We start from the raw sequence: 21205 nt of genomic DNA on the forward strand, positions 1-21205 counted from the left end.
GTCACCCACAGCAAATCCAGTCTGGGACCGCGCTCCTTCCTCCCGCTCTCTGCGCCCCATCCCGGGGGAAACGCCGTGTGGAGGCTGCTCCAGGGAATGCGAAGGGCGTGCCCAGCCACCAACCCGCGCTCCCGCCTGGGGCATTTTCCGTATTCTCCCGTGTCCTCCCAGCGCAGCGGAGCAGCTGCCGCGCTCCCGCCTGGGGCATTTTCCGTATTCTCCCGTGTCCTCCCAGCGCGGCGGAGCAGCTGCCGCGCTCCCGGCGCTTCCCACAGGGAATTCCCGCTGCGCTCCCGCGCCCCGCTGCACCCGGCGGGAGGACTGAGCGCTACCATAGAGGCGACACGGCGGGATAGAGCGCCGCCCCCACCCCGCCCAGCCGGCGGCCGCTCTGGCCGCGCACCCGGAAGCGGCGGCGGGGCCGCGCCATGGCGGGGACGGCGCTGAAGCGGCTCATGGCCGAGTACAAGCGTGAGTGGAGCTCCCTGGGCCTCTCGCGCTGCCTTCCTGCCGGGATCGCTCCCAAAGGCCGGGAGGACCCGCGGGCCGGGCGGGGCCGTGACGGCCGCGGGGCAGGCCGGGCCGCGGGCCTCCCGCTGGGCGCCCGGGGCAGCTCCCCGTGTCCCGCCGGCCGCTGTTTCACCTCCTCCCCTCCGCCGGCTGCAGGGTCCTCCCTGCGGCCGTACAGAGCTCCCGGGGCGGGGGTGAGGGTCAGCGGACGGGTACGGGGCACTGCCGGCGTTCAGGAGGCGGTGGGAAGGGGGACACCTCTGGGATTCCGTGGCTCCAGGATCTTAGGCAGGCAGAGGCTGCGAACCTTGGGCAAGTGGCCAGTTATTATGATGTTTTTCCCTGTTAAGTTTTCCAGATGGAAGGGAATACAGGTATGGAAATATCTGTTGTGGAGCTCTGTTACATCAAAGGTAATTAGAGGTGTTTGTCAGGGCAAATACCTTCTGGTTGTGGCTGCCCTGTCCTTGGAAGTGTCCAGGGCCAGGTTGGATGGGGCTTGGACTAGCTGGGCTAGTGGAGGGTGCCCCTGTCCATGGGAGGGGTGGAATGAGATGAGCTTTAAGGTCTCTCCCAACACAAACAATTCTGTAATTCTGTGAAGTCCTTAATGGAAGCAGAGTGGTTAGTAAAAGGATTTAAACTCGAATTTAGTAATGAAAGACATAGACCTGTGTATTTAGAAGTCAGTGTGGGATGTGTCTACACGGGGTGGCAAGGAATGATCCTCAGCACAGGGACCAGAAACCTGCTACAGTGGGCTGGGGCCCTCTGGAAATCCCAGTTCTTCTGGGATGGCTCATCTGCTCCCTGATGAGTTTGAGAGGTGTCCAAAGGAGCCTTTTATCGGCAAGAAATATTTGTTTACCTAGGTGCTTTTGGGCTTTAAATGCTCTGGCTTTTATTTACGGCAGGGAAGTAGAATGGAGAAAAGAAATGTTGGTGGGGATGGAGGGAGCTGGGCTGTAAACGGGGAGGTGTTTCTGTCATCATTTACTGGAAGACTCCAGCCTGTGTGAAAGAGATTATTTACAGACACACTTTCTGCCAACAGTGTGCCTGTTCTCAGGCTGCTCTGCACAGCACAGGTCTCTAAGATGAATTGTCACAGGTGTTTGGGCAGCCAGGGCTCCCCACGCAGCTTGGGCTGCTGCCACTGACAGCAGGGGGTGGTGAGCTGTGAGAGTAAAGTTTGTGCTGACAGTGTGTCCTAGAAATCTGCATTTTCCCATTGTAATCCAGAGGCAGTGACCTGAAAAACAACCACTGAAAGTCTTGGCACTGTTTCTGTCTTCTCTTATCTATCCCTTAGGTCTCAAAAAAAAGCATTTGTGATCTTTTGTTTCTGAGGAGCACAGAGATCTTACTGCAGTGTCTTGTATGAATGAAATCTTTAGGAGAAACGATATTAAATGATCTCAGAAAGATTTTGACTTAATGCCAGAGGCAGACATGAGGTGAATCTTCTCTGCCTAGCTTCCCAGGGTAACACTAGTCGTGAACAGAGATAACCTTTTGTCTGTGATCTGCCTTTACAAGCACTTTCCCATGCCCAATAAAACACAGTATTGGAAAAAAAGGAATGTAACTCACAGTGGCTGACTGCACAGTGCTTTCTGGAAACCTGAGTTGCAGCAGGGCAGTAAGCCAAACATTTTTGTGTCTGTGGATTCACCTCTGCTGCATGTCCGGGTTTGTTATTTTCCTTTAGCACAAACCCCAGAATCAAGCCTGACTTACAACCTTTCCCTAGTGTTTCTCTGAAGACTGACAATTAATTGTAGCTCTTCAGAAGCTCTTAGCCCTGTAGAGATTTTCAGCAAAGGTTATTTTGAAAAATAAAAAAAGCTCCTGGTTGTAGGTAGTTCTGCTGCTTCTTTTTGCAAAAAAAAGAAAGCAAATCCTACCTTGGGACAGGGCTGGAGTCTGAGGTTCAGGTCAGTGTGAAGTTTCTCCCTCCTGATGATGTGTGTTGCTGGTGTGGATGTGGGTGCTGTGAGGCCCTGGGTGAATGTGGGAATGGAAATGGTTTTCATGACTCTCCTGACTCCTCTCCTGACTGCTCACCTTGGATGAAATCTTGTATATGTTATGTACAAAGTTGTGGACACAATATTTTTTCTTTCCTTTCCCTCTTCTCCTCCATCTCTTCTCTTTAGTTACTTCTGGTCATGACAGTGGTGTTTGGCAGCCAGTGCCGTGCTGGTGGGTGTATTTTCCTTACCAAACTTCTAATTCTTTCCATTTCTTCCTTTTTCAATTTTTCTCTTTCATCTTTTTCTGTGCACATGCGCACACACATTTAAGTCGTAATTTAAAGATTTATCGTTTCCTTCTGTGAAAAATTCTTGACATTGTGAGGAGTGACCTGTTGGAGCTCAGATATATTACTGCATTTTGGGAGAGGCTGTGAAACAGCACTGGTTTTCTTTCCTTTTGAAGAAGGAAGGGAAAGTGGCTGTAGACATCCAGATGACACAGAATGGGTTTTTTATCCTGATTTAGATATTTTAATGTTTGACTTTTTGCTTTCTCAGATTAACTGTCTACCCTGCCAGAACTAGTTTGGCTAAAGCATAAAAAAAAATCAGATGTAAAAAAGGGCATAATTTTTATTAGAGCATGTGTCTATTGCTAATTCTAGATGTATAATAGTATTAAGACCTGACCTAAGTATCTCAGTAGCTTATATCTGTGAGAATTAAGAAATGGAAACCTTCTTTTTTCTATGTTTACTGTTTCTTGATGCCAGATTTGAAGATGTCCTATGCTGGCTGAAATTTCAAGTCTAAAATGGATTACTCTGGAAGAATTAAATCTCTAGAGACCTGAGAATTGTAGTGCCCACTTGTATGCACTGGATTTCCTTCCTGGTATAAACAGACAACAGAGCAGGGGATTGTAATGCCAACAGGTTTCTTTGGAAGTGCTGTTGGGTTGAAACGAAGAGATTTATGTTAATTGTGAGATCTGGGAAATCACAGAAATAATAAACCTTCTGATCCTGACAGTGCTGCAGTGGATACTTCCCATCCTTACTGCTTGGGGAGAGTTGTGTGGAGTCAGAAGAGACTGAGAGGCTGTTTTCAAACATCTCAGTCCAGTTGTGTCAGATACTGCAGGGAGCACATGCCCATGACATTTCTTGAGTCCTAGGTTTTTAATCCTCTTGCAGGTTTGCTAAACAGCTGCAGTTTTTAGGAAACATACTGTTGAACTTTTCTTTTAAGGATGATCTCAGTCTCTTCAGTGCTTTAACAAGAAGATGTGTTTTCAGCTCTCCTGAGAACCATCTCCAAATTGTAATTGGCTGATAATGACTCTGCAAAGAGCAGTGAAATGAAAAGGAAGGCACCGATTCTGTGTGCAGCAAATCTGCCCCGAATTCCTAATAGAAGCACCACACTTGTCTAGTATCAGCTCTGTTTTAAGCTTACAAGGTTTGGCTCTGCTCCCAGGGAAAAAATAAGTTGTACCTGGGGAGGTTCAGATTGGCTGTTAGGGAAAATTTCTGCATTGAGTGGGGCTGTTTGGCCTAGCTGGTCTGTCAGAGTCCTGCTGTATGTGATCAGAGCATTGGTTTTAGCCTTTCACTGCTTTCTGCTGCTCATCTATAAAGAATTGGAAACCCTGCTCCCCCCCACCAACATTCCATTAAAGTGACCTTGTTTCGGAGGCTCTGGTGAGCTCTAGCAGCTGATGCTGTGTCAGCTCCTGGTGGTTCATGTTGTAGCTCTCTGAAAACTGGGCTTGCAGTTTTCTTTTGAACAACTCTGGAGAAATCACAGGGTAGGATGTCACCATCCTCGTGGAAAAGGGGTTTTTCCTTTCTTAATGATCAGGTGCAGCAGCAGCCACTCAAAATCAAAGCTCCTGTGCCCCTGAATGCCTAGTTTCTACTTTACCTGATCCTTAAGGATGGAAACCTTTCTTTGAGGGGATTGAGAGAATTGAACCTCTGTCCTCATGAAGACCATTTGCTCTGCAGGCTTTGGCTGTTTCTTCCCATTGCCCCTCTTCTCCTTGGAGTGCTGTAGGACACAATTCTGTGTGGCTGCCCACCACGAGGTCTGCTGCCAGCTTTTCCAGGGAAATAGTGTGAAACATCAGAGGGATTTTCTGAGAAAGAACCACAAGATGGAGTGTCGCTAAAGGACACAGAATGATTCACACAAACACATCTCAGTGGTGTGACAGGAAAAAGAAGTAACTTTATTTTCTGACTCCAGTATTTATAGATTCTCAACAATGACCAGGGATTGGATAACTAAGTTGCCACCTTCCCAATCACACTGGTCATGCAAAACATCCATCAAAAGGTGTTTCTTAGAAGGAAAGTGTAAACAACTTATATTTATAGTTACTTTCCTGGGAAAGTAACTAAAACTATGAAAACAAGATCAGAAGGTTTAGTTTTCAGGGTGACAATGGAGCAAAATGATTCCAGGAGCTCTTGCATTTGACATCTCCCCCTTTCTGTCTGAAAACATCAACAAGAAAAGCTATTGCAGACCCACTGTGAAGCTGGAAAAGCCTGCCATGGAATGCCAGGACATGTGGAAAACTGTAAGGCTGAGTTTCACTCTGCTGCTGGGCTTTGGAACTTCAGAGAGGGCTGTGCCAAGATTAAGGGCACTCTGAGCAAACAGAAGAGTTCCATGATCTCTCCTGGCAATGCATCTCAGCATCTTCTTCGAATCCTGCAATAAAGGAGCTGTTTGTAGCACTAGCATATAGTTTTCACCTACAGCCTAAACAGAAATTAGGTCAAGTGTCTCATTTATTGGTTTGAGAGTTCACATATTCCCTGGCTCAGTGTTCCTGTTTGTTTTCCTGGTGTGAATGCATGTGGCAGTTCTTGTGGCTCTGTTCTGTGTGTTACTGGCCCCTGGTGTTCCAGAGGCCATTGATTGGGAAAAACTGGGCTGGATAAGCAGCTGGGGGTGCCAGCTCCTGCCACCAGCTCCAGCAGCTGCCCCATGGCTCACTGGAAGCCTTGGGGCTGGTGTTGAGCCCACTGCTGGCCCATTGGTTGCCTGTTTGTTGCTGAGCTGTGTCTCAGCTGCTGCTGCCTCCCTGCAGAACATCAGAAACTAGAAACTGATCGTCAGTCCAATAGATAACAGAAAATCTGGCTGTTATTTTATCAGCACATGGTGTACTGGCCTTCACCAGCTTGAAGTAAGGGGCTGATGCCAAAGATTGTTTCATGAATTTGGAATTGTATCAGTTTCCTAGAGAAAGTGAGGACTGTTGGATCCAAACTTGCCTGTGCAGCCATGGCTGTTTTACTGGTGTTTCTTTTTTTTTTTAACCCACATTTTCCAGGCCATGCAGGAGGAATTGGATTGAATTTAGGGAGCAGAGCCATTTGTCAAATCTCTCATGTGTCAGCTTCTGTTTTTGTGGTGTTATGGGTTTTACACTGAGGTGCATCAAACCTGAGTGGGTGCAGAGAGGTTACAGGAATACAAACTTCAGGCTGTTATTGTATTTAGCAGATACCACAGAGGTGCAAGAGAACAGTGTTTCCCAGGCTCTGTGAAACGTTTTTGTCTTCCTTCTCAGGTTTAAATTATTGCCTCTCTGAAGATGGGGGACTCAATGATCCTAGAGGTCTTTTGCAACCTAAACAATTCTGTGGTCCCAAGGCTAGTTTTAGGAGCCTGAAAAAAATCCAAAGTGCCAAATAATTTTGTCTAGAGCACTGTCCTGCATTAAGCAATGGTGGTGGGGCCCACCATGGCCACTGAAATACCCCCTGAAATGCTTGGGCTTGCAAGTCACCTCAATCTTCCTTGTGTTTCTGTTTTTGCAGAGCTGACCCTGAACCCACCAGAAGGGATTGTGGCAGGTGAGGAGCTGAGCAGGGTTTGTGCACTCTGGAGCTGTACTCTTGCATTCAGGTAGCCCTGAGCATCGTTCTGTTCTATTTCACAGGTCCCATGAATGAAGAGAACTTCTTTGAATGGGAAGCCCTGATCATGTGAGTTACTGCTGTTTGGTGTGTGAAATGAGCAGTTGCTGTGATGACCTTCTAGGAGAGCAAGAATGTAAAAAAGTACAAATAGTTCTGTATGACATCAGCATTGGCCTGCCTTGGGCTGGAAACTCCTCTGATCCAAACAGGGAGTTACATTTGGACTTTAAACAGAGTGACAGAGGCAGCACTGCTGATGTGTACAACTTGTTATGATCACTTCTTGTACAGGTGTCATAATAATAAGCTTGCAAATTGGTCAGTAATCCTCATTTGGGCTCACTTGGATATATGTTAAATTTACAAACACTGTAGGAAACTTAACAGTTGCTTGTAGATCACACATACCTCTTGGAACATTGCCTAACTACAAATGCAGGACAAGTTTTGAGTGGAGCAAAATACACAGGTTATTAGTGACAGGAGAAAAAAAATCGATGTCTAAAATTAGTTTACTTTCTATTCAAATTTTTCCTTGAAATATTGGAAGGTTTTTATCAGAAAAAGTATTCAAATTTAAGTAAAAATACTTTTGAAGTTCTTTACACTTCATGAATTGGTTGGTGTTGGCAAGAGTTGGGTGCAGTGGTTTTGTGTAGAAAGAGATTCACTCTTCTGTTGGTGAATAGCTGTGACCATGACCTGCTGTGTTTTGGGGGTGATGAAGACTCCTTTACCAAGCTGTGTTCTTTCTCTTCCGCTCCCCAGCTGATGGGTGTGGTTGTTGGTAGCAAATTTTGCCATGAAAAGACAAAATCTTTTTGCCCAACATCTTACAGGTTGTCTTCTCTCTTGTACTCCTACTCATGCTATACCTTCTTTGGGAACTTTGAGTACATGGGATAATTGGTGACTTTTACAAAACAAAGTTCTAAAACGCTAGAGGAGAGGGGAAAAAGACTTTTGTCACTCACATCTGACAATTCATGCAAATACTGCACAATTAAAATATGAAGAAGCTCCAGACCACTGAGTCCATCTTTAAGCTGGTGGTCTCTTGTAGATCCTGGCTCTGTACTCAAGGATTCCTTTGGTAAGAATTGGTGATTTCCTTCAGCCAGGGCTGGGCTGTCCTGGAGGACTCTGGGGGCAGCAGGCAGTGGCTGTGGCACCACTCGCTCCGTGCCCACCGCGATCTGGGCAGGTTTTCCACTAGTGCTGACTGATGAGATTCTCAGCTGGTGTGGGTAGCAGAGTTTCCCTAGCTTGGTTTGCTTGGAATGTGTTGTCTAGGGATGAAAAAAGATTTCTGTCTCTTGGGCTCAGGCGTGCAACCGATACAAAAGCATCGTGAGCCGCAGCGAGTTCCCTATTCCACACAAGCTGGCTGTGTGGGTGATCCTGCTGCATGGCAAGCCAGAGCCCCCAAGTTATTTTAGACCTTGGTGAGTGGAGGTTTGGATTACCACTGCTTGTTTTTGCTCATTGATGGCAAGAGTTGGCAAATGTGCAGTGCTTATGTGCAGTGATTTCTTCTGGGATAACAGGTTGTGCTTCCTGGTAGTTCAGTCTCCTGAAAATAAACACTTAGCATGGAAATAGTTTGTTTTGCTGCCTGACACCAGAGGTTTTGGCTGCAGGGTCTTATGCTTTCTCTGAGAGGCATAGTCAGCACATCTGCTTCGTAATGGGCCAGATTTCAGGTCAGACAGCTGTGATTGCTGGGAGTGTGGAAATCCCAGAGGGTTTAATGCTCTTCTTGGAACATGGAAGGAAATTCCTGCTTATTGGTACTTCCTCCTAGCAGAGGTGGTGTGACTGAGTGGAGGTTTCCTGAGAGACACTCAGAAGTACTTCTGAATTGCCTAGAAAATACCTCTTCTGATGTTTTCTGTCACATCCTTAAAGAACAGAGGAGCTGCTTGCAGACTTGAAAGCCCTTTAAAGTGCTGAGTGTTGAGCTTCAGGTCTTTGTCAGCGTAAAATGAGAGGCGGAGGTGCTTTAATTTTGGTTTCTGTATTGTGTGTGTGTCATAATAAAGTTTTATTTTAAGATCTGCTCGATTTTGAAGCTGTGATACAATAGAAACATGTTTACCCCAAACACATTTGGTTACTTTCATCTCTTTACAAACCTGGTTAGTAGCAGTGTTTGCAGTACCTTTGGAAAGTAAGTTACATGACTTGTTTGTATTTGTCTGTGGTGATCTCCTCCAGTGTTTTGTAATCTCCAATGTGCTGTGTGGGATTCAGGGAATGAGGTGTGCGGATTAAAGCTGCCTGCAAATTTTTAGACAGATGAAGTGCAAACACTAAGAAATGTAATTGTGAAAAGAACAGAATACTTTTCTTCCTTCACCCAATTTATATAAAGCTAGAGCACATATAATAGCACATAACTTAAAAAGAAAAGAGACCTAAGAGGGAAAAGCCATTTCTCATTTATCAGTTCAAAGGTAGGCTGGGTAATGTTACATGGATTGATGTAAGAGCTTGGCTTGGAGATAAAATAATGGATTTTTAAATAATGGAAATAATAATTTTTATCTCCAGTGTTCTTGTCTGCAGCAGCAATGCTGGAAGAATGTGAAGCATATAAATGTTAAGACCATAGTAAAATAAAGGAGAGAACATATCTTACACTCCCAAAATGAGTGTGATGGGCACAGAACTGAAAACACCCATGTGAAAAAACCTTTCTGAAGACCAGAGGTGCATTGTTGAAAGTCAGATCTTTGCAACATCATTTCAGGAGAGTTTGCTTTACGTTGCTCAGTTCCCTAGCGCTGTGTGAGGTCCTTCAGGCTGTGTTGTGTTCATGGATTTAACATTTCAAGGCCAAGTTTTGCCCTCTTTGGTTGGCATGTACAAGTGTGTGTTGCTATTCAGGTTTATCCCCAAAAGACACAAAAGCACGCGATGGTTAAGAACTTTATTAGCCTAAAGATTGCTTAAAAACTAAACAGTATAAATTGAAGTCAACTTATCACAAAGCTGTGTAGAAAGGTAATTAGATCTATAATTAGGCTTATGACTTCTGTTTCCATTCCCCTTTTGGGCATCTGATGATTGTGGGGTTTGGTGTTTTTCCAGCATCCTTTTACAAATAAGCCATTTGCAAATTTATATGAAGCTGTGATTATAGAATTAGAATCACGGAATTGTTAAGGGTGGAAAAGACCTCTGAGACCATTGAATCCAACCATTCCCCAAGCACAGACAAATCCACCACTAAACCATGTCCCCAAGTGCCACAGTCACATGTTTTTTGAATGCTTTCAGGGATGGTGACTCAACCACTGCCCTGGCCAGCCTGTGCCAAGGTTGAACAACCCATTCAGGGAAGAAATTTTTCCCAATATCCAGCTTAAATCTCCCTTGTTGCAACTTGAGGTTGTTTCCTCTTGACCTGTCTCTTGTTCTCTGGGAGCAGAGCCTGAGCCCCACCTGGCTGAACTCTCCTGTCAGGGAATTGTAGAAGGATCCCTGAGGAGCCTTTTCTCCAAACTAATCAATTCCCATTAGCTGTCCTCCTCAAGGTCCTTCTCTCTCCTATTTGGAAGATACCTACCTCTCTTCTCTGCCCCTTGCATGAGTAACAGGCAGCTCTTGGAGGTCAGAGATTCTCATTTTCATGCTTTGTCTTCTGTCAGCTTTGGAATCACTGCAGAACAGGGGGGTGATTGCAGCAGTTGCCATGCTCTCACCTCCCTGGCCCTGCCAATGTCCTTTGTGAGCTAAAATGATGCTGTCAAGTCCAAATGCTGAGTGTTTTGTAGTTGCAAATGCTGTCTTGGATTAGCTTTCATAATTTCTTTGAAGTTGATCCTGGCAGCGCTGAGTGGCTAAAACAAAAGCATTTTGCTCATATAATACAGGGCCTAAAATGGAGTATGTTGGGCTGAGTGTATTTGACAGAAGAGCCCTTAAGGCTGTGGGTTTGCTCTCAAAACAGAACATAGACACCCACCAGCTTTTCAATGCCTGTATGTACATACCCTCAGAAGTTCAACAATAAGCCTTTAAAATGCAGATGGAATTAAAATGGTCGGGAAAAAATGCATTCAGTTTACTCTCAGATGTGAATTGAATCCCAGCTAAATTTAGGGAAAAGGCCAGAAAGGGAGCAAAGTGGTTGAGACGGTTTAGCTTTCATTCTTGCAGAATGTTGGTGCATTTCTCTTACCTTACCTGCCAGTGTCAATATTCATGTCTGAATCACATAGTTCTTGTATTTAGCAGCCAAGTCTTTTGAATCACGAAGTTTGTGACAGTCTTCTAGGGCTTTAGGATTTGCTGCTTTCCAACTTTAATGTTCTTTCTGGCATGGAGAATGTGTATTGGGAGGATGAGGTATGAATATATTCCTAACCCTTATTTCCCAGACAGCGAAACCTTTGTTTGAACGGCTTTTTACTAAATACATGAGGTTTCCTTGGCGACAGTTTTCAGTGCTGAAGCTTTTTTTGTCATCTTTCCAATCAAGGGAAATCATGTTTGTGTTACAACTTCCAGATGGTTCATCAAGTTTGAATAAATCATGGCTAACAAACTTGTTTTTTGCTCACTTTCCACAAGTGTTTTATGTAGGCAGGGTAAAATAGTTGTCTTTGTGTTCTCAACTTGATTGCACTTTGAACTAGATTCTGAACGCAATAAGGAAATGTTTCTACAAGAACCCTGATGAAGCCATTTGTTCTCCACCTGCACTGGAGGCAGGGCAGACTCAATACCTGAAGTCTGCAATGACACATTGTTGTCCTGCATCTCTTCTGATAATTAAGGCCTCTGAGCTGTGTTTTTATTTTTACAAACCTTTGCTGTGCTTTCTGCATCAGACAGTGATAAGTGTTTGTGTGGTTGTGCTAGATACTGCTAGTTGGGATCTCTGTGGCATTTATAAATTAATTTTGAGCTCCAGCATTTGACATCTCTGTCTTACAGAGCATAACAGTATCTTCAAAGGCACAGGAGTCCCACACCTGCCTCTGCTTTCGCTTGACGTGCAGACACTCAAATCCTGGAACATGCCTTGGAGCCAGATACTCCAATTATATCCAGACACACCCTGCTAATTAAACAGTGTTGTGACCTTCCTAGTAATTTAGCGTGCAAGCTTTGATTTCCCCCTTGCCTCCCAAGCCTCATATTTGGATTTAAGTTCATGAGGTGTGGGGTAAGAGCACCTTAACTCTTTGTTTCCTGGAGAAGATGATATAACCCATGCCTCACACATCTCTATTAGACAAGAATTTGGGGGGAAGAGCTGTTTAAAACTTTGGTGAATAACATTTTATCTGTTTCTAGGGGTCCTGAAGACACCTGTTTTGAGTATGGGGTTTTCCCTGCTATCCTGAGTTTCCCGCTCGATTACCCGTTGAGTCCTCCGAAGATGAGGTTCACGTGTGAGATGTTCCATCCCAACAGTGAGTCTGATGCAGCAGGATGTGGGGGGGAGGGGGTTTCTTGTGCAACTTAAAAGAAACTTTTGCAGCAGGAGAGCTGGCACCCTTCCCAAGGGTGGTTCTCTCCCTTTCCAACCTTGAGCAAGCAGCACGAGCATTCAGCTGCCCAGTGGTTTTGCTCTGTCTTAGGGTCCTTTTCCCTTCATCCCATTATTCCTCATAAAACTTCTTCTTATAAACAGTCCAACAAGGATTCCAGCAAATTCCATGCCTTTAAATCTTCTGTACAGGATGTGAGACTTAGTGAAATAATACAGACTCTTTCCAGAATCACAGAATATGCTGAGTTTGGAGGGACACATCAGGATCATGGTGTTCAACCCCTGGCCCTATGCAGGACACCTCAAGAATCCCACCATGTGCCTGAGAGCATTGTCCCAACACACCATAAATTCAGTCTTGTTCTATGGCTCCTATTTAGGTATTTTGGTGTTATTTTAATGACTGAAAAGTTGTTCATGGGTGCAGCTTTATTAGGCAGCATGGCTTTTACCCTGTGAAATCACAGGTTTAACATTTCTGATGGGATCTCTGAAATACAGAGTGCTCTGTCCAAGCAGACAACACATTTACAGGTGTTTAATATTAAGACTTTGCTGGCCTTTGCTCTGCAATACTGATTGAGTTAGAGATCTTCTCCAACCTTAGTGAATCTGTGATGGTGACAATATTATCTGAAGACTCTTCAGGGGGAGTAATTGCAGGGACAAGAAAAGTACAGCTAACAAGTTTCAGCCCTGGACATGAAAAACACCTTAAAGCCTCTGTTTGCAGCCTGAACCGCTACTGTCTGGAATCAGCCTTGGAATTCTGTGTAAAATCATTGCTTTTGATGTCTGATGAATCAACATGGATTCTGCAGAGGTTGTTTATTACTGCCCAGGTTTGGTGGGCTGGATCTGTGTTCAGGCTCTCAGGTCTCTGACTCTCAAGAGCAGGAAAAGGCACGTGCTGTGCTCCTGCCTAGTGCTTCCTTCAGCTGACATTCTTGCACTTGGAAAGCACAGGATATAATCTCAGCTTCCACACCCTCTGGCAGTGTCCAGCTATTGCCCTTTGTCCCAAGTCCTTCTCCAGCTCTCTTGGAGCCCCTTTGGGCACTGGAAGGGGTTCTGAAGTCTCCCTGGAGCTTTCTCTTCTCCAGGCTGAGCGCTCCCAGCTCTCCCAGCCTGTTTCCAGAGCATCTCTCTGGCCTCCTTTGGACTCGTTCCAGCAGCTCCACGTCCTTAGGTTGGGGGCCCCACAGCTGGACAGGGGCAGGTCTCACCTGAACAGAGGGATTGAAGATCCATACATCTTCCTGGAATCAGCCTTTGATGTCTTGACTGTGCTGCTGTGTTCCAGCTGTTTTAAATGAGGCACTGCACAGAAACAGGAGACTCCCTCACCAGTGAAATCTCTTCTACCAGTGGGTTCCTGACTTGCAAGAAGTGCTGATTCAGCATCTGCTGTTCTCACCTCTGCCAGCTATGGTTAGACCAGCTCCAGTCCCCAGCCTGGGGCTGCAGGAAGGACTGTAAATAAAAGTCCTCCACAGTGCTTACGTGCTTGGGCAGACATAGCTGGGTGAATGGAAGGAGCTGGAAGGAGCACAGCTGTTTCCAGCAGTCATTCCCACCTTGTTTTGTCTTGCTTTCCTGGCAATGGCACCAGTTTGGTCACCTAAGGAATAGAAGCCCTGAAATTATTTTGCTAAAGTTGTCATTCCTCAGGAGCCTGCCACACAGGAGAATTAGGCCATGTTGGTAGAGCAGTGTTTTCTTTTGTGGTGCCTCTTCAACCTTTGGTTTCATTACCAAGTCAGTAGAGTCCAGTTTCTGTGAAGACAACTTGTACTGCTGCAGACACTGTGCTAAAGGTGGGAGGGGAAGCACCTGGATCCTTAATTCATAGGTTTCCTTGTTTCCAGGTGCTTTAATGCAGCTGAGCTTTAAGGAAAAAAAAAAAAAAGAAAAAAAAAATTGAGAATTCTTCTGATTGCACCTCAGTAATGTTCAAAAAAAGATCAGTTCTACTGCTCGTAATATATTTAACATAACACTTCATTTTTTCTTATGTTTGTGATATATATAAAACATAACACTTTTCCCTCCTTTGTGTAATCCTTTTCATGGTCACAGTCCAGTGGAGGACTCCAATGTGCATTCAGTGCACTCATTTCCATTTAAGTAGGACTGGTTACCTGCTTGGAGCTGTGTCTGTGCCTAAATTCTTGCCTTATTCCACCAGGCTGCATCGTTCATTTTTACCATGGAGCCTGTCACTGATTATTAAATGACACAAGTGCTCCCAGCAGGTTTCTGCTGGGGAAGGAGTTTGTTAGATTTGCTTAAAGAAGATTTGTCCTAGGTTTCTGTCTTTCAGATTTTGTGTCCTCTTGCCTAAAGAGGAGATTTAAACCTGGATTTAGTTTTAATCATAGAAAAGCCAAGTCTCAAGGCTGATCTGGAGATGCTGAGCATTTCCACTAAGTAACAACCAATCCTCTGTATTTTTTGTGCAGTTTATCCAGATGGGAGAGTCTGCATCTCTATCCTTCATGCTCCTGGGGATGATCCCATGGGATACGAGAGCAGCGCGGAGCGGTGGAGCCCCGTGCAGAGTGTGGAGAAGATCCTCTTGTCAGTCGTCAGCATGCTGGCAGGTGAGCACTGACTCCTGTCAGCCTTTCCTGACTGAGCTGGAACTGCCTCTTGCTCTTTGCTTTGTTCACTGAGCAAAGCACATGGAAAGCTTCTCAGCAGCAACCACAGCTCTTAAAGCCCTGGTATTTATTAGTAAACCAGTGCTCTGAGAAGGGTTGGTAAAAATGCAGCTGAATTAGTAACAGGTGTTCCTGTTTGGGGGTTACTGCAAGGCTTTCTGTCCAGGTTGGTAGCAACTGAGACAGTAGTGATGGGTCAGGTGGTCCCAGAGGCTCAGCTGGTTCCTTTGCTGCTGGACAAAGCCCTCTCTGTATTTGCTATGCTGTCCATTCAGCTTTTAAAGCTGTGGATTACAGCCTGTGTTGGATTTGGCTTTGGCAGCTGAAGGATGATCAAAACTAATCAGTACAGTAAACTGGTGTCCATGGCCTCTGGTTTAGAAGCCAGCACACTCTGTTTCTCTTTGTTATTCCTAGCCTGAGAATGTGTCCCACTCTGCCATCTCTGGTTCAAAGAAAGGCTTCTTGAGAAGAGACCTGGGGCGAAAAACTTTTTGTGAAGACTTTCAAAGGGTTTTCCCTAAATCTAATGAGGACTGTGGATCAGCTCTGTCATGTACAGCTCTCTGAAAGATGGATCATTTTCCATACAGTGGACAGAGCCTCTGAACTGCCTGAAGAGGGCAGAGTCATGTCCCTTAGAACTGGTTTTGAAGAATAGATGGGTTTAGAAGCTGCAAAGTTGACCAAAGAGCAAGCAACAGATTCCTACATGGGACTGTTTTAGCTTTGGAATAGTAACCTGCAGTTGGGAAGCTGTGCAGACAAATAGAACCCATGGGATTCCTGTGGCTTCCAAGAGCTTGGTTTGTGGTGCAGCCTCACCTGGACTGGGAAGTGTGGGAGTCACCTGGACTTGTTCTCTGCCTGTGCATCCTGTTTTCCCATGGCTTTTGGAGGAATTAGGCTAAAACACCAGTGGTCAGTTTCTTTCAGGGTACTGGAAAACTCTCAGCCCTGGCTCTGCAGGTAGTGTAAGGCCAGGTTTACCAGGCTGGGTGACCTGCACACCTGCTGGTTTTTAGGTGGACCATCAGGGTCATGTGGAGAAGGATTGGAGCCTGAGATACTGCCATGAACTGGGCCAGGGTGGGTGTGGACTGGTGTGTCAGAGGAAGTGAGCAGAGTATGTTAGTGCCTTCTGGAACCCCAGGACAGTGTCCTGCTGTATGCTGCCCACAGACCTGATAAATCCTGGGTCTCAACCTAACTCCATACAAAATGGGGAGCCCCTGGGACTTCAGGACTCCATGTGCTTCATAAAGTGATCTGAAATCATCAGATGAAAGATGCTGCAGAAATGAAAGCATGTTCTATGGGTTTCCTTGGATTGTTTTGTTGGGTTTTAGTAGAACAAGCCATCCCAACAAGTGACAGCCTGTTTGGGTGGCCTGCTTGGAGGGGCTTTGTGTCTGGCAGGCTGGAGAACAAGAAAAAAAAGGTTCTGCAGGGAGAAACATGTGGTTTTAAAAGCCCTTGACAGTACTGGGGGTGCCACATTGTGTTGGCCACGTGCATGGTGGGGCTCCACTGCTGAAAGCACAAACAAAATAAATTCCTGCTCCTGTGCCACTTGTTTCTTGCCTAAACTCGAGTTTGTTGTGATATCCTTTCTCTTGTGGTTGATTAAATCAGAGTCTTTTGGGAATCCAGGAGCTGTCATTGGATTTGCTTTAGTGCTGTTTCTGCAGTCTCCAGGAGGAGAAGTGTTTCAAAGCCTTGGGGAAGTGGCATTCTTGAAGAAGCAAGAAGCTCCATTGCCCACACACCTTTGTGTTTCTTGTTTCAGAGCCAAATGATGAAAGTGGAGCCAATGTAGATGCCTCCAAGATGTGGCGGGAAGACAGAGAACAATTCAACAAAATTGCCAAGCAGATTGTGCAGAAGTCACTCGGACTTTAAGCTCACAGAGAGACTGAAGTGTTTTGTATTTCTCTCCACCTGGAAATGAGCAGTGCTCAGTGCTGGTACCAAAAAGGAAAACTTTGTAAAACTATTGGCCTAGTTCTTATAATTTGTTATTTATTTACCATCTCTTCTTTTCCACTGCTCCAGAGAAGCCTCTAGTTCACTCACTAAATTGTGTGGAAAAGGGATTTAATGGTACAGAAAAATACAGAGACAATGCTGTTTCAAAGGCTGCTTGTTGCTACCTTACTTTGTGGTGTGGAAAGCCTGGAGACTTGGCAATCTGCAGCCCTCCCTCACCCATCTGCTGTTGGAGAGCAGTGCTGGTTTGGATCGTCTGCTGGCAGAATTAGTTGTGTTTTTATAGGTAGCATTGCATCTGGAGAAGCAGTAGACAGGAATTACTCTATCCACTCTGTACTTGTTAGGTTAAGGGCAGCAGTTGCAGTCAGATCTGATTTGAAGATTATAGTTAGCAGGAGGGGCTGTAGAGCAGGGCTGTAGTCGGGGTGTGTTAGCAAGGAAAGGAACTTTAGGGAGTGAGCTGTGAGGACTGGCTGGGGATCTGGAATAGCCTGGTGTTCCCATGTAATGCTGTGAGTTTGTGCTGAGCCTTTGAGTCAGTGTTGGCTTGGCAGAAATCCCAAGAGCTGCTTTATTAGTCCTTGAAGGCACTCTGTAAGCTTTACACTCAGTTAGAAACAAGGTAAAAAGACTGGATTGTCCAACTTCCTGGCTGAGGTAGGCCATTGGCATTTGGAAAATCCAGTGAGGATGTGTTTGCTCTGCTGGGCATGTTCATAGCTCTGCAGAAATATCAGCTTACTCTGGTGACACCCGAGTGTTGAGAGGATCTGGCACTGCTTGCCATTACAACCCTGTTACCCATTTTCAGGTGAACGAGCCAAGATGAGCATGACAGACTTATAAACATGACCTGTGACCCTCTACACTGAGTGCTCTTGTGTATTAAATAGGAGCCAGAGAGGATGAGTTGTTTGCTGAGGATGGTAGGACATGTTTTGGACTGCAGTGTTGTAGCCAGTGTGAAGGGTGCAGGAAATACCAGCTGGTCACTTCCTAAAACTGCTGAGGGGCCTCTGCGGACCTTTCTGCTTTGCAAGCCAAAATGTGTAGATCCAAATTTCTCCAATTTACTACAAGCAATAACATGCCCATTGATAGCACATGGAATCCAATTTTGTTGGCAGCTTTAAACGGGCTAAATTTGACAAGGGCTGTTTTTGTTTTTTTTAAATGTGAAAAATGAGTGGAAGGAGTCACACCATGAAGAAATCTTTACAGAGGTGATCGTGTGCATGTGCGTGGTACAAGTGTTCAGCATTTCTGTCTTGCTGTCTGTGCTGCAGATCGCACTTTGCCATGGTTCTGCACCTCTGAAGAGTTGTATTGCTACAACCTGCTGATTTTACCTCCTTGTAGAAGTAATTGTGGCTTTGATGTCAGGGTGGAAGTGGGACTGGACATAGCTTGGGAGCAGAGATGATGAAATAGTGTCGTACCTAACTAGTATTTCAAGGCATACAGGAAAATGTAGCACTTTATGCAAACTGGGAGTGTTTTGTTGGAGTAGAGGGAGGAATCCTCCTGGGAGCACTGCAGCCACCTTCGGGAACAGCGCCGGAGAGCCGTGAGAGCCACTGCAGAAACAGACACGGCAAAAGTGGGGTTTGCTTAAGTGCTGAGTGTTTTATTCATGTGTGCTTGCTCATTATCTTGATTTTATGGTGGGATTTAGTCTGTATACTGAAAATAAAGTGATTATATTTTCTCCTTTTTATAGTTGTACACGAATGTATTGCAGTGGGTGTTGTATATGAGTAACTGCATGGCCAAGAGACTTGCTCTAAAGGAGTGGAAGGGTTCATTCTAACCCAGTTAAAACGTGCCATACTTCAGGACTGAAAGAGCTGACATGATTTCATGGACTTTCCAGGCAAATGTATTGTCTCTAATGCTGGCACTGGCTGGGTAATTCAAAGAAAATGATAAAAATCTGATGGTGGGCAGGTGTGGTGTAGTTTGCTCCTTACAAATATTGTTACATCCGTGTTTCTGGCCTAGGAAGTTGTGAACATACAACAGCTGAATTAATTCAGAGTGTGCTGGTACCAGCACTTGGATTTGAGGAGGACACACAGATCATAGGATCACTGAATGCTTTGGATGGGAACAGACTTTAAAGACCATCAAGTTCCAACCTCCTGCCATGGACAGGGACAACTTCCACTCAGGAAGGTTTCTCGGTTGCCCAGCTCCTACTCAGAGTTTCCATAGTCCCAAAATATCTTTCCTAAAAGTAAAACTCTTTTTTTTTTTAAGTGACTGACATGCATTAGGCTTGCTGATGGGTATTTGAAGCCACCCAGTGCCCATATCTACCTCCCAGTCTTAAAGGTGACAAAATGTAGGCAGAAGTTCACCTCAAAGGACTAAAACTTAGTCTCGAGGTGAGAACTGTCCTAGCTGGTGGCTGTTTACTCACCTGAAGCCAGTGGGTGAGCGTTTGTGTTTATCAAAAGAAGTTAATTGTTCATTGTGTTCATTTAGGAAGAAATTGTTCCCTGTGATGGAGGTGAGGCCCTGGCACAGGGTGCCCAGAGAAGCTGTGGCTGCCCCTGGATCCCTGGAAGTGTCCAAGGCCAGGTTGGACGGGGCTTGGAGCAACCTGGGATAGTGGAAGGTGTCCCTGTCCATGGCAGGGGGTGGAATGGGATGAGTTTGAAGGTCCCTTCTAACCCAACCCATTCTGGGATTCTACTAAAGGATTAAACATGGCAGTGTGGCTGGCATGTTAGATTCCCTGTTCCTATTTGCCAAAAAGAACTAAAACTTCTTAATTTTGCAACAAACTGAATGCTTGCATAGAGCATGAGGATTCAACTCACACAGCAGAGGTGTGTGGGCTTCTGCTGTGATCAGCTGAGAGGCCCTCATGGCACAGACACCTTCCTGCAGGTGGGGAACACCTGAAGGTTAAAGCTTGTAAAGCTGGTGTGTAGCTCCTGGGATAGACTTCCCTAAAAGACTGTTGTGTCCCTGAATGAACACTGATGTTGGCAGGATATGCAATACTGGCAAGTAGCAATGTTTTTTCTGAGCAGTTGTCTTTTTTCAGCCTGAAACACTTACTATTAAAAACGTTCCTTGGGGAATGTCAGAGCTCTACAGGTGTTATGCATGTAGGTAAAGTATTAAAGATTTTTTAAAAAATCCTATTCTCTGGATTATATTTGCTTTAGGCTTTTATATTAAAAAAAAGAACCCAAACCAAACCCTTCAACAAAGCTATAAAAATGCAAGCAACGTCCTCTTTAAAGCCTTTGTATATACACACATCCACACACGCTCACTGTTGTTTTTCCTTGGCAGAGGGGCTGTGTCAGAACACACACAGTGGGCTGGGAGACATCCATTAACTGGGTTGGTGTGTCTTTGAAAGTGTGAGAGGCGTTGGAGCCACATGAAACGGCTGCAGCTCGGGGGCAGAGCAAGCCCCGGGCTCCCTGCCAGCTTTTTTTTGCCTTTCTGGAGCAGTATCTCGGATGGAAGGTGGTGTTCTGCATTGGGATGGATGCAGCAGGGAAGCTGTGCCTTGGTGTCCTCCTGAAGCTGTGCCTTGGTGAGGATGCCCTGTGTGATTGAGCCCTGTGAGAATGGAAAGGAGAAGCAGCACGGATCTGAAATGTCCCTTCCCAGTGCCAGCCGTGCTGCTGATACTGGAATTGTCTGGGATTGCAGCAGCCTCCCCTGTCCTGTGGTGTGGGGCTGAGCCAGGGCAGGGACAGGGACAGAGGCTGAGCATGGGAGGTCCTAACAGTGCCCTGGCAAAGGCAGCACGGGTCACATGTCCCGTGTGCCTTCCCTTCCAAATTTCCCTGACTCAGGGGAAGAAGAAAATCTCTGTGCTTCAGGAAGCTCAAAGGCTGGAGGAGTGTGAGGGAAGGGATGCTGGGGGTCTTGCTGCCAGCTGGAGGTAGGGCTGGGGGTAGCACAGGAGGGAGAAGGTGCAGGAATCTGGAGAATTCCTCTAGCATCTGAGGGCCTGAGCTGCCAGCCCCAGCAAGGGCTCCTGATGTCCCCTCTCCTGCTGCCAGGTGCCACCTGATGTCTTGGGCACCAAAAGTGCTGTGCCAGGCTCCCTGGTGCTGCAGGGATGAACTCCTCCCTCACTGAGGAGGGAATTGTCCAAGCCATTTAACATTTGGTGGTCCTGCTTGGTGCTCTCATGGCCCCATGGGAGTGTGGGAGCTGGGAGGTCTGTGCCATCCCTGTGACTCCAGTCCTGGTGATCTTCCTGCCTACCCCAGCCTGCTCCGATGGGTCTTCTCCCAGGGTGTAGGAGCCCCAGGAGAGCCAGCCAGGTGGCTTTTGAAGGGGGCTCACACCCCCTGAGATGGGACTGGGCAGTAGGTAAGATGATGGGGTGTGTTAATAGATAATTGATGGCAGTGACATGGCCGTGGGTTATTACAGGGGAGCTGCCCGTGTGAGCAGTGTGTGTGTGAGAGTTCTCAGGAGGGATTTGGGAGCGGGTCTGTCTGGTCATGTCCCTGGCATGAGCCAAGTCCTGGCCTGAGTTCCCTTCCTCTGTGCATGGGGCATCCTGAGTGGGGGATGAGGCTGTGGCTCCATCACAGCTCTGGTGATGGAGCCGGGTGTCCCTGGCTGGAGTGA

General features: G+C 46.1%; 1 protein-coding gene across 2 annotated transcripts; it reads left to right on the forward strand.

Annotated features, from left to right (window-relative positions):
* Positions 1 to 337: 337 nt before the first annotated feature.
* On the forward strand, positions 338 to 19707 carry UBE2G2 (ubiquitin conjugating enzyme E2 G2). Of its 2 annotated transcripts, XM_058844023.1 has the most exons (6): positions 338 to 471; positions 6329 to 6364; positions 6451 to 6496; positions 11738 to 11856; positions 14399 to 14539; positions 16389 to 19707. In XM_058844023.1, the coding sequence occupies exons 1-6, from the start codon at positions 429 to 431 to the stop codon at positions 16499 to 16501; spliced, it is 498 nt and encodes a 165-aa protein (XP_058700006.1). In that variant the 5' UTR covers positions 338 to 428; the 3' UTR covers positions 16502 to 19707. The 2 variants fall into 2 exon arrangements, with proteins under 2 accessions (XP_058700006.1, XP_058700005.1); XM_058844022.1 differs by lacking the exon at positions 338 to 471 and having other exon boundaries at positions 6238 to 6364.
* The last annotated feature ends 1498 nt before the right edge of the window (positions 19708 to 21205 follow it).

Source organism: Poecile atricapillus, chromosome 8, assembly GCF_030490865.1.
Source record: "Poecile atricapillus isolate bPoeAtr1 chromosome 8, bPoeAtr1.hap1, whole genome shotgun sequence".
Taxonomy (NCBI): Eukaryota; Metazoa; Chordata; class Aves; order Passeriformes; family Paridae; genus Poecile; species Poecile atricapillus.